This window comes from Rhinolophus sinicus, linkage group LG02, assembly GCF_036562045.2.
Source record: "Rhinolophus sinicus isolate RSC01 linkage group LG02, ASM3656204v1, whole genome shotgun sequence".
In the NCBI taxonomy this organism is placed as follows: domain Eukaryota; kingdom Metazoa; phylum Chordata; class Mammalia; order Chiroptera; family Rhinolophidae; genus Rhinolophus; species Rhinolophus sinicus.
The window spans coordinates 154,559,103-154,573,295 of record NC_133752.1 but is presented as its reverse complement, the minus strand read 5'-3'; the positions used below and the strand labels follow the sequence as shown (position 1 = coordinate 154,573,295).

At 32.9% G+C, this 14,193-nt stretch overlaps 1 protein-coding gene across 1 annotated transcript in view; it reads right to left on the bottom strand.

Moving 5' to 3' along the window:
* The window catches only part of ADAMTS20 (ADAM metallopeptidase with thrombospondin type 1 motif 20), a 151,445-nt gene that overhangs the window by 104,991 nt on the left and 32,261 nt on the right, over positions 1–14,193 (bottom strand). The window contains 1 exon segment of the mRNA XM_019748447.2: positions 5,485–5,732. Coding sequence (XP_019604006.2) covers positions 5,485–5,732 — 248 coding nt within the window.

Below are 14,193 nucleotides of genomic sequence, written 5' to 3'. Positions count from 1 at the left end.
TAGTGTTCGCTATAAAATATATAACCACAAAAATATTTTCAGTTTCAGGAGGAAACCGATGCTGCACCTTTATTGAAAAATGACCAACCTACCAGGTGAGTGGAATTTGGCAACATATTCCCAGTGTTCTGACAGTATAGTTTTAAGTCTATTACTACTGCAAAATTTCCTTAAAATGTAATGTTAAGGAAAAGGTAATTCAAGTAATTATTATGCAATATGGGTAATGGTATAAAGCATGGCCTTCTAACTATAACAGACCCAGGTTCAAATTCTAACTGCCACTTTGTGATAATACCTACTACCTATTAGGCTGCTACAGTGTTAAATGAGATGATGCACAAAAAGCATTTAGATCAGGGCCTGGGTCATAGGGATCAATGGTAGTTATTACTACTTATAAATCTTTTTCAGAATAAAAGGCATACATTATAGATAATATTAGTTTTAGTTCATGTGTTTCAAATTAGTTATCATGGTATGCCCAAATGTAAAGCAAAGGATCTAAGAACACCAGTTTCATTATTTTTTGAAATATTTACTAATATCTGCCTGTCAAACACTCTGTTGCTTACTAGATAAAATTCATGAGCTATTCCCCTTAAAGACTCATCCTTCTGGGGGTAAAGGATACAAAAAGAGATGTATCAATTTAAATAATTCTGTACACACACCCCAAAAAAACCCTCCGATTGATATTTTGCTTTTATATTAAAGTGATGTTTCTTTAATTAAAAAGGCCATCTTGTGCATTTAATTGTATGCACCTTCTATTGCTTTAGGTACAGACCTCTATAGTTTGTGGTCATACTCGATATATGTACCTTTTCGTTTACTTGAATGTTTAAAGGTGATGTTATTGAATAACTATTCAATTAAGTTGAATTGTGAATCAGGCAGATGGATGACCTCATGGCCGTGTAATATTGTCATATATCACTGTAATCACATTTTAGAGTGCTAGGTATTAGAATTTTCATTGATTTAAAATGTATTTAATCTTTTATTCTTTAAGTGTGTTTCCCTGGCATATAGACTTCATATTTCTTTACATGTCTCAAAATAGTAAGCATTACTTCATAGATTTTTAGCAAAAGGTAAAGAAATCACATGAATTATATTGTTTAAATATTTTCAGGAAAATTCTAGGCAAAACACACTTCAATCAAAGCATGAAAAAAATTGCTATCACCATTAACTAACCAACCATTTCGAGATAATTTCTATATAGAGTTTCAGCAAATGTTCACACATGACATGTTTAGAGGCTGCCTTCATTTTTTAAAATCATTTTTACTATTTTTAAATGGTAATTTAGCCATTTTTTTTTAAATTTTAAAGATTGTATTAGTTTTGAGTATAACACATAATGATTTGCTACATGTATTTATTGCAAAATGATTATCACAGTAAGTTAAGGTAATATCTATCACCACATAGTTACAAGTTTTTTTTCTTATGAGAACTTTTCATATCTACACTTAGTAACTTTCAAATATACAGTACAGAACTATTGTCACCATGCTGTACCTTACATCCCCAGGACTAATTTATCTTATAACTGGAAGTTTATACCTGTTGACCACCTTTACCTTCCAAGTCATCTGTAAAAAAAACTGATTTTAACAAGTGAACAAATTTTGTTTACAAAAATCACTACTCTTGTCAGAAAGACCTCTCTGTTTTTAAGTTAGAAAATGATGACATTCCACATATGTACAAAGGAAATACATGCAAAGAATTAAGAATAAGCAGAGCACTGAGTTGAAGAAAAGGAACTGTAACATAAATGGTCATAAGGTATGAAAGTAAATCATTAGTTTTTATTTTAGTGAAGAAAGGAAAATCTAACATAAATAGTCATAAAGTATGAAAGCAAATCATTTTTATTTTAGTGTGGTTGAAAGTTATCGCTAGCCTGAATAACATCAGTAAAGACAACTCAAAGAATTGGAAGCAATGTTATTAAGTCAGTGTAATGCAAGTGAGGATTTTTAGTTAATAAATGCTGCTATATAACAGTAACTATGTTTTAATAAATAGGGATGATTCCTGAGTATCACGTGATGCTCCTTAAGTTTACATTAAATCTATAAGAAGATGAATATTATAAAGTCAAACCTTCGTAAGCACAATAGATTGTGGAGGTCTCTGACATAGTACAAATTTTCAAGGTTTATTAAAAAGTCATCGAATATCAAAATAAATCAGTTGAAGAAAGTAATTGCTTTGGTTTATACATACCTTGGTAGTTTAATAATGCATATGTAAATGCCATTTTAATGCTATAAAGTCACTTAAATTCTCTAAGGATAAAAGCTTTAGAATAGCAAATAATTAAACATCACTGCTCATTTAACACACTTATTTCATTAAATATACTGCACACTGCAACTGTGTTCTTCCCAACTAATTTTAATGTTAATTTGAAAACCCTTTGAATAGAGATCACTAAGCTATTTTTTATGAGCAAAGCACTCTAAAAAGTGAATTAAATCACACACATTTTTTGTATAGCACTGCACACAGACACTTTGTTAAATTGTTAAAAGCAAAGAAAAACTGTAAGACAGAACAATTGTTTACTTTGTGCAGGATGGGTAAGGATAGATAATCTTCTCTCTAAACTATGTACATTATTCATTTGTTCAATGCTGAAAGCATTCAGCAATTTCCCCCTTATATCTGAAGCTCAATACACAGAAATTCTTTTTCATCACTTTGAACGTTTCTTTAAATGGCTCTCAATCATATTCTAAGTTGAAATCACATTTTCTTATTTCTTTCCTAAATTACTATGACCAAGAACATTATCACTATCCTTAGTGTATGTTTGAATAAAAGCAGTTAATGCCTTCTTAAAAATTAGGACAAAATATGCAAAATTTGAATTGCCCCCTTCCTCAGCTACTAACATCTGGGGACACTTAGGTGGAGACAGCAATCCTCTTACCTCTTTAAGCAATTTTGAAAATGGACGTCACAAGTGGAGATAAAACAAGCTGGACTGGATTTTACAATTTCTATGTAGTGTGACCAACTGTCCCAGTTTGCCCGGGACTGAAGGTTTCCAGAGACAGAAGACTTAGAAAGTCCCAAAAAAGCAAGAAAAGTGTCACTCTTTCTCCAAGTTTCCTTTCACCTTTAACTTGTTTATATCTTTACACATTGCTGTGATCACAATGTTTCACTAATAAAAAAACAATAGATGTACAGAACGCTAAAGTCTGCTAACTTTCCTATATTATTACCTGAACATTCTTTCAATGAAAGAAAAAAGAAAGCACTAAACCCGAGTAATTTAGAGGTCATCTAAAATTTTACTTTTGAAGGAGAAAAGAAAGCATATACAATCTAAACCACCTCAAAAGGGGGACTTGTCCTCCTAAATTTTCCTTGCTACCCCATCTTTATTTGGAATGCTCTCCTCTTCCTCAACCTTGCTGCAGTATGTATCTCCCTGTGGATAAAAACTTAACACAAAACAGCTGACTGCATCTACAAACATCCTGTTTTCACTGGACAGTGGCTCTTCTTCTAGTGGGACTAAAACTCTAGGAAATGAGATGTGCATGCATTGGTCTGTTGTTTCAAGCAAACTCAGTAGCAGATTTACTTTCCACAAAGTCAAAAAGTCTCCTTTCCCCTTGCTGAACTCTGGCTTGAAAACTCCCATGGACAACTTCAATTATCTCAAAGCATGTCACAATGTCTTCTAAGCTGTGATTATATTGATTTTTAGTGTAAGACACTGATAATAAAACTTTTCTGAGGATGGCATTATCACCAAAACTGCATGTAGCTATTCCAAATTACCCTTGGAAAATTATTTGTGTTCCTTTACTCCCACTAGTCAGTATTTCCAAAGCACTGATACCAGAGTTATGTATCATTTAACATACTTCAAAATCTAGTATTTTCTTCACTCTCTCTCTACCCGCCTCCCCAACTTTCTTAATATCATTTCTTTTAACCACTGAAAACTGCAAAGTTTATCCCACAGTGTTTCACATAATTGATGCAATTTCCTACATATTGACATCCTCCATGCCTGTGTTCTCATTAAAATTCCTTCATAATGAGCATGCCACACCCACATCTAGATAATTACCTAATTATTAGATGTGGGTAATTAATAATTACCCACATCTAGATAATTACTCAGATTCAGAAGTAAAAAAGTGTTATCGGGCTAAATTTCTATGTATCGCTCTGTTGTCATTTTTAAAATTTAAGTAAACAAAACAAGTGTCTATATTACACAAATTTCAGAAAATCATTTTGGAGCATCTTTTTTTTGTCTATTACAATGTCATGCATTACAAAAAAAGTATTACTTTAATTACCTACCGATTCATTTTTTTTTTCTTTTCAATAGCTATTCATTGAATGTCAGATACTTTGTACCAGACATTATGTTTAGGCAAAAAAGACCATGCATACTTAGCACGTATAAGAATTTAAGATAAAATGTTACGTGTAAGGAAAATAATAGGGTCTTGGATCTTCAAAGTCACAATGAACTTATGTGGGGATTTCTAGCTAAGGAAAATTGCCAGTGGCCTTCAGATATGTCCTGGCCAAGTCTTTTCCACCAAGTGGACCTGAATTCCCTATATGTGAATAAATGTGTTTCAACCATGAACTATGTTCCATTATCCTGAACCTGCATAAATAGGTGACCACATAATTCATCAACTAAACCAGGACACTTCTGAGTATAAAGGGCAAAAGAGGTTTTTAGTTATAGCGGGCCTGAATCCAGGAATGTCCCAGACAGTAGATATGAGTGTATGCACATATGTACGTGTGTGTATGTGTGTGTATTTATCACACAGAGAGTGTGACCACGAACACAGAACAGGTGCTCTTCACTGGCACTAGAATTCTGTTCTATGGATACTGGCACCACCACTGCTCAGCAGAGATAGAAACATCACATAAGGGACTCATAGCCACTGTGACTTTTATATCACAAATTTGCTAAAGCAGCTCTGTTAGTAACAGCCTATGCTTTTATCCCCATAAATACTTGCATAACTTAAAGTATCATGAGTCCTAATTTCCAATTTGGCCACTGGATCAGTAGTAAAAATAATAGCCCCTCCCCTCTGTGCTAAAACAGGGTCCAGTTTTAAAATTCAGATTTAAAGGACAAAACATCAACACTACTAGGATCTTCCCTGTCACTAGGGGGCAGAAGCCATTCAAGTGATGAAATAAATCATTCAAGCATTTTCTACGACTGGTTTCAGACATTTTTAAGATGTTTTGAAAATTGTCCAAGTAACAGAATTGGATACTTGCTATACATCTAACTAAACTGAATCTCAATGAATTCTTTTTTGCCTTAAAGCTAGATACAATTCGCTTACATCTAGAGTTTCAGGAAACATTTTTTTGTTTGTTTGTTTTAATTAAATGTGAGAGAAATATTATGTCAAACATTATAGGAAATATAAAGAACTTGTTAAGTTTACTTACAATTGACATTAGAGTTAGTACGTAGTGCTGCAAATTCTGTCCATGATGATGAACCATTTTAGCATCAGCTGTAACCATAACTTCCACATATCTTGGATATGACAAAAAACGTTTTTTCCTGGAATGTAATTGACTTCTTTCATTTTCCAGTGATCCATTTTTTGAAGGGTATTCCTTCTTTATATTAAGATCTTCATTAATGTTGCTGTAGTTCTGAAAGTGTACAGTGGTTTTCTTTATTTGACTTTCTGGGGGCAAAAAGAATAGAAGGTGAAATCATTAAATTTTATGACTAAAACTGTGACACAAAATAGTAAAAAATATTTCATACTTACACATCTGCTTCCAGTGTGGAACAAAAGGACACAAAATTATTATTTAAAACAGTGCTATACAGCATTATCATAAGCATCACTATTCGTATTACGATGTTCAGATTTTCATAAGACACTAACAAAATGGTATTAAGTCTTATTTTAACAGCAATGACTATTAACAAACATTAACCACTCAATAGAAAATAAAATCAAGGAGTCCCTATGTTTTTCTCAATAGGTAAGTCTGGCCCTCAATTTACCAATGGCATGCACGTATCATTTCCTAGAGTTTTAGTCCCACTAGAAAGACAGCCAACGTCAACTGAAGGAGTCAGATTGACAAAGCCAGAATCGATGGATCTGTGAGGGTTAAAATAATAGAACAAATAAGAACTCCAAACTGGAATGAAGACAAGATGAAGGAAATAACGTAGCACAGGGGAAAAAAGTCTCTAGAACAAAAGAATATATAAATTTCAAATTTAAGATTCAATTCTGGAGGAATTAATCAATAAAAATAAGAAAAAAAATAGCAAATATCAGGATCTTATGGACATTAACAATTATAAGCAACTTTATACAAACAAATTTAGAAGGCATGTGTTCTAGAACATTTCTGAAAAAAATATCTTAATCAAAACTGACCTGTAAAGAATTATAAAGCCTAAATACCTATATAACTTTTAAAAAATTGAATCCCAATCAATTCTTCTCCAAAAAACTCTGTCCTCAGCGATCATCACCAATAAATACCACTAAACATTTAAAGAACACTATTTTTTTAAATACTCCTCTAAGAACTGAAAGAGATGAAATAATCCCAAGCTTGTTCCATGAGGTTTTTAGAAGATACTGTAACAGAATACCTTCATGATGTTTGTTTGAGAGAGAGAGAGAGAGAGAGAGAGAGAGAGAGAAAGAAAGAGCAAGAGAGAAAGAGAGAAAGAAAGAGAGGAAGAGAGAAAGAAAGAGAAAGAAAGAGAGAGAAAGAACGAGAGAGAGAAAGAGAGAGAAAGAAAGAAACAAAGAAACAAAGAAAGAAAGAAAGGGATAGGATTCCTTAGGACATGGAAAAAAAACCAAAAAAAACACTAACCATAAAAACTATTCATTTGACGAAATTAAGACCAAATTGTGTTCAACATAAAACACCATTAAGGAGTAGTAGAAGATATTTGCAATATATGTAAAAACAATAAAGGGCTTATATAGAGGTTACATAATTAATCCTTACAAATCAATAAGAAAAAAGACAAATAAAAATAAGGGAGACTTGAATACTTTACAAAAGACAAAAATTAAAAGCAATAAATGTATGAAATAGTGCCAAAAGATTATTGATAATCAGGAAAATGCAAATATAAACAATAAATCATGATTATATACCCACCTAAATGGCTAAAATGAAATATATTGACAAAACAAGGCGTGGTAATATAATGTGGGCACATGAACCTCTCATACACTGCTGGTAACAGTGAAAACTGGCACATTCACTTTGGAAAATTTCAGTGAGGGAGAAGGAAACTGGTATCGATCACATAGCTTAGTGCAAAAGGGATATATATACATATATACATTTATATATGTAGGTATATGTGTGTGTATGTATATATATATATATATATATATATACACACACACACACACACACACACACATATACTTTTAAATCTTAATACCTAAGTGTGCATATATAACTCAAAAATAAGCAAATTACCAAAAGAAAACAGAGATACTCAGCAGAATTTTCAATTTTAGAAGGGGGGAATGTTTTTTAAAATCAGCAAAGGTAAGGAAATAGGGGGAAAACACAACATTAGAGCATCATTAATATAAGATATAAATAACATTTAACACATATTGTTTATTGTAAGCCAAGTACATTTCTGGAAAATCTATTTGTATTAACTCATTTAATAGTACCATATGAGATAAGTACTATTGTTAATTCCATTTTATAGATGAGGGATCTACAACACATAGAGATAAAGGAACTCACAAACACAGTTGATCATTGATGGAGCTGAAAAGTGAAAATAAAAGGAACGATGTCAGAGGGATAGTAGATTGGGGTAGGAGGATTATCATTTCGTGATAAATGTGTAACTATTACATTGTTTTGTACACCTGAAACTAATTTCAAACAAAACAAAACACAAAGGTGGGTACAAAACAACTAGCTCAGCAGGATAGCGGGCAGAAAAAACAAAAACAAAAAACAAACAAAGGAAAAAAAACTAAATGGGTCACTTATTGTCATAAAGGTGAATGGTTTAAGTTTGCCTACCAAAAAACAAAAGTCTTATAGAAATGGGTTAATAAAATCTAGTCACATATTAATTAATAAGTAGCACATCTGGGATTCGAATCCTGGGGATCTGGTTCCAGACTCAGCGGTTTTAACCACTAAAAGATATTGTTTGACAATGAAGGTTAAAGGGAAAAAAGAAATGGAACCAATATTTAAGAACAAACACAATGTTATCAATATAGATATCAAGAGTTCAATCTCCATAGCAAATGAAGTAATATTCTATAGAACTGTCAAAATAATTTAATTTAGAAGGAAACTAATTTCATACTTGATCCACACAAGACAGTATGAATCTTGTCACTTTAAATAAAAGTGATAAAAGTTAAATGTAACATTTTTATGTAGTTTAAAAGCAAAAATAAAAATATATACTTTTACCAATACATATGGATACAATAAACTATATAAGAAGAAAGCAAGGCGATGACAAATGGATTTAGAATGGTTGCCTGAGGTGAGGGGAGGCAGGTGGACAAAATGGAAGGGCAGTTAGGAGAATTATGTGGTTGCATATGGGTTGTTGTCCAAGTCCTACAGTTCATATCTTTCCTATTGGTTCATATTCATGACAAATATTACTAACAATATAAAAGTAGTAACATACAAAACTAATTGCTATTAAAACACTATGACACCTCTCATTCCTATCAACTGCTATTGTTTCAGTATTGTTAGCTAAAGCAGTAAGACATCAAAATGAAATATACACTATGAATTATTAGAAAGTTTTTTCATTCCTTTGATCTGATTTTGAAGATGAATGGCTTTTTTTTTTCCTACTATGTGTACACCCTAAGAAACTTTTGAAACTTTATTCACAGGGCTGGAGAACAAAAAGCATGCATATTAAAAAACAAAAAAACAGGTCAGCCTAGTGGTTTGAAAGCACCAACCAATTTCACCTCATGCAATCACTGAAGGCATGATGAATGATTTCAGAAGATGTGTTAGACTGTTGCACAAAATGCATTTGTTGCCTAATCTTTCTGCCAGTACTAAAATATATTTCAAGTATTTTATTGTGATTACTTTCTAAAGCCTTACACTTACCATCATTGCTCAGATAATAATTGGTCTTCATTCATTTTTTTTTAAAACTACAGGTTCTATGGAATAAATATGCTAGAACAGCATTCCACAGCTACACATAGGATATTAGTAGAAGCTAAATGAGAAAGAATATCATGGTCAAATAAGCAAATACTAAATTAGACAATGTTAAACAAATGTCTTTTCTGCTAGACTTCTTTGGTAAGAAATCTACATAAGTTTATTAATCAATGTCAGTCCAATAAATTTAATGAAAAATAAAAATACTATCTGTCACTATTTTAGAATACGCTTTCTATGAAAAAACAAATAGTGAAGGTTCTGTGGCCTACTAGACTTGAAAGATGCTACATATTATAGATCATTCCTCGATGAATGGCTTTTATAATTAAAAACATCCAAGAGATTCAATTTAAAACTTCTTAAACTAACAATCCTTGACACAGGAATAACTGATAATGGAATGCTATGCAGTTATTGAAAAAAATGAATTAGGTCTATGTGTTTCGATACAGAAAAATGTCCATGACGTTTTCAAATAAAAAACATAAGTGGCATTGTAATATGTATAGCATGATCCTATTTTTATAAAAACTTTCACAAAGTATACAAATATATATTCATAAAAATGTATATGAGCCAAAAAGGTATGGAAATATTCACTTAACATTGGCTGTATTAAACAGGTGTAACTGAACAGTGGGATAGGAAAACTATCAAACTCTTTAACATCTCAGGACCTTTTAAATCATCACAATTTAATTATTGTACTACTATAATTTTTTAAATTACAGTATTTTTTTAAACGCCTCTATAACTATTTTATAGGCTAACCAGTTGATCTCATTACCTTTTTCTGATATTTATACTTAAGAAGTGTAACCCATGATGATAAAGTGACCTTTCTAAATACCCTAAATAAATGGGCATTATTCAAAGCCTATTTGCCAATTCAATTACATCATTTCTATGCAATGCTTGTCTTTCTATTTATGTTCCATCAAGTCAAATGCTAAAATGATGTCTTGTCCTTTGTTAATAACAAGAGTATTATAACCTAAAACTAATTTAGAACAAACCAAACTGTCAAATCACGAACATCATGCCACAACGATGACCACTAGAACATAAAATACTGAAAATTACATTAGTGACTATCACCCTTATAATAGCATAGTGCATTGTAGAATGCAAGGAGATTGTTAAAAGTTAATCCATAAAAAATATGAACTTAAAAAGTTTTTAAATAATAATGTAATTAGAAACAGAATTCTACTTGAATGTGTCACATCTGGGGGGAAAAAGTCCTCTGACCAATTTTTTAAAACATCTGATCAATGTAATTTAAAAATGGACCTGCATTTATTTAAAATAGAAAAGTTTTAAAAAGGAAAGAAACTGGACACTTCAGTTATCTTAGTTTGGGGAATCTGTGTTCCGCTACATATGGAATTCAATGTATTATGAAGTTCAGCTGACAATCTTTTTACAGCAAGACTCATGATAATGAGGGCAGTATGTTTGAGATCCTTATCTCGTGGTAGATGGACTCTTTGATGAACATGGATCTGGCATGTCACCATTAGCATGAGACAGCTACCAGCCACTCTCCTAGACCAGGACTGTGGTTAGCCTGCTTGAACAAATTTCTTTAAGCTAGTGTAGGATCGTGTGCTAACTTTAAATAGTTACAATCCATGAAATAACGTTCCTAATTGTATTCTATCAGAGTGGTACCCTGAAACGTGGCCTTAATTCTCCATCAGTAGCCTGGAACTGAGCTAGAATCTAACATTAAAATGGAATACACTACAAATTGAACTAGCTCTATGCTTCTGGCTTAATGACTTGATGACAATATTAATAGTTAATATAACTGATTGCTTAGTTTAGGTGTAAGCAATCTATTCAAGTTTTCCTGCATCCCTTCATTCACTTCTCACCATTGTGGGAAGAAAGAATCATTAACATATCTACTGTATAGATGGAGAAAAATTAAAAAAAAAAAAAAGAGGAATGTGTTTTGTCAAAAAAAATTGTAAGATTAAAAACCTATCATTCTACTTGAATATCCGACTAGCACCTCATATACAAAACTGTATATTTTGTATACAAAATATTCAAAACTGAATCCATCATTTTCTTCTCCTAGTCCCAGTTTCTATTAATATGAATAACCTCCTGGCATCTGTAACTCCCACTAAACTGCGCATTACCATTGGGTTCTTCTTTATCCTTCCTTCTCTCTTTGTATCTATTCACCAAGTTTTGCCATTTCTCCTTCAAAATGCTCCTTGTATTGAGCCTGTTGTGAACTATTTCCTTGCCTCTGAACTCATTCAGGTCTTTCTCACCTTGGAACATTAGAACTCTGAATGCCAGATTAGACAGAGTCTCCCAAATGGCCCCACCATCTTCCATCGCTTATCCCTCCCATTCATCCTTTTTTTATGTCCAAAATGATTTGATGTTAGGAAAACCCCTTTTATCTCAGCCTTATTCAAGAAATCTCCATGGATCCTCGCTGCCCACACAATAAAGTGCAAGCCCCTGCCCACCAGCCTCGCTAAACACACCTCATCATCACCACCACCATCAAGCTATGAACTCTCTAAAGACTGAGAACACTGTTGGGCAATGTATTCTGCCCTGGTAAGTGCTCGGTACATATTCATGAAAAGAAGCAAAAAGGATGAAGAGGAAGAAAGGAAGGATGGTGGAAAGTTGGGAAGGAGATGGAAAAAAAGAAGACAGAGAGGGGTGAGATGGAAGAAAGGAATATACTGAGGAACCAGACAAAAGAAGGTTTATCAGACCAGAACTTCAAAGTAAGTGTAACTCTAATTGCAATGTACAAAAGTAGCAATTCAAAGGTGAAGAGGTTGCCTTTGACTTTTCTAATATCAAGCACAACATTTACTCAGGTTTCTGTACAGAGACTGGAATGGATACTAACGCTCTGTGTTTGACCAGATGAGGAAACAAATTTCATACTTGTCCAATAGCACGTAACTACCTATTCTAAATATGAGGGGGTAAAATTAAATGAAGCATATTCTAGACCATTGACATTTAAACCACTTGTTAAATGCCCAACGGGACGCCCAGCTCAAAGAATTAGTGTGTTTTGAAATAAAGAGTGACAATATCAGATATATTGTTAAATCTAACTTATGCTTTCTTCTGGTTTAAACCATTTTCTGTATCTACTATATGTCCTATTTTGCCAGACTGAGTTTTATTACTAATACTACTATTGACAATGACAAATATAACAGTTAATGAGTGCTTACCATGTACAAAGTACCGGTATACTTCACCTAAGTTATTTCTTTACTATTAACAACTCTACAAGGTATGTGTTATTATCCTCCTTTTATAAATGAGGAAAGTGAGGAACAGGAAGGCTAAGTAAACTGCCCATGGTCACATAATAAAATACAATTTGGAACCTATTAAGTTTTTTTTTTTGTTTTTTTTTTAATTTTATTTTATTAAATTTATTGGGGTGACAATTGTTAGTAAAATTACATAGATTTCAGGTGTACAATTCTGTATTACATCATCTATAAATCCCATTGTGTGTTCATCACCCAGAGTCAGTTCTCCTTCCATCACCATATATTCGATCTCCCTTACCCTCATCTCCCACCCCCCACCCCCACCCCCACACACAGTAATATTCTATGACCGAAAACCTATGGTCCTCTACGATTTGTCAATATTATTAGAAATCTCAACCACTCTTACGGAATTATGAAACATAGTTTATAAAATACTTTGTAGTTTTATTTCAAAAACATCCACAAGTTAATCATTAGAACCCCACCTATGACTAATAGATGTGCAGAAGATGATGGACTTGCCTGTAGCTGGCTGGAACTTGAATCATCAAAGAATCATTACATCATTTGTCCTCACTGCATCCCTGAATCAGTTGCTATTACAGTGCACATTTTAAAAGACAGACATGTGACAGGTTACATGAAATTTCATCAGTTACCAGCTGAATAAGTGGCATAACAAAGAAATGAATTCAGATTTCCTCAATATCAATTATTACATCTGAATTCCACATCACATGACCCACCTAAAGGTCACATGTGGTAATACATGCAGAATGTTAAGAATTTAGTAGCCAGGATCATAATAGAAAGTGCTGCCTCCTACAAAACTAAAAGAGGACCTAGCTAGTAATATTTATGAAAATATGGGTCTACTCCTTCTTGTATTACAGAAATATAGAGCTGAGCCAAGATTTGGATATAATGCATTTAGCTCTATCTTGCATAGACTTGAGAAAGATCTGATACCATCCTTTCCCTCTACTGGCTCTGAAAGAAAAAAAGAAAAAAAAAGAGGGAACTGAAAACCCCTAAATTACTCCCATTAATCCTACACCCAGCAAGAATTCTAGTTCTCTTTTGTTTGTGTGCTGACAGGGCAAAGGACACACTGGTCAAATATTACAGAGTAAATATCCTTTCTTCTTCCACATTCTCAAGAAGCCAACCTGTGGGGCTTGCTCTAAAGATGTGTAAGACAGATTTTCCTAAGAAGCTGTATCAAGGATTTTTGCATAGATCATGAGTTGCAAACAGGCACACATTCACTCATGAATTCAAAACCTTTAAGATTTCTATTAGTGGGAAGGAATGTGCACTGGCTGTCTCTTTCCAGCTTTTGGTATCCTATCCTCTACACTTGAAGAGTATAGAAGAGAAATTGTGTAGCCCTTTGCATTTTACAAAGTGCTTTCCCACACCTTGTCAGAAATTCTAAGCAAAATGAGACTGAGAACCTCACCAAATAACACAAGTGTCAGAAGTATTTGGATGGACAATTATACATATAACAATGTGATACTCTGACTACTACTCTACTACTTCTTGAGAAGATATGTTTGAAAATCTTACGAGATAAATTTATATCCCAGCATCTAAACATGTAAAGAAAACATAACATATCATTCTTTAAAGAAAAATTGGTTATTCAGAATTCATGGTGAACACTGATGTCTAGTGA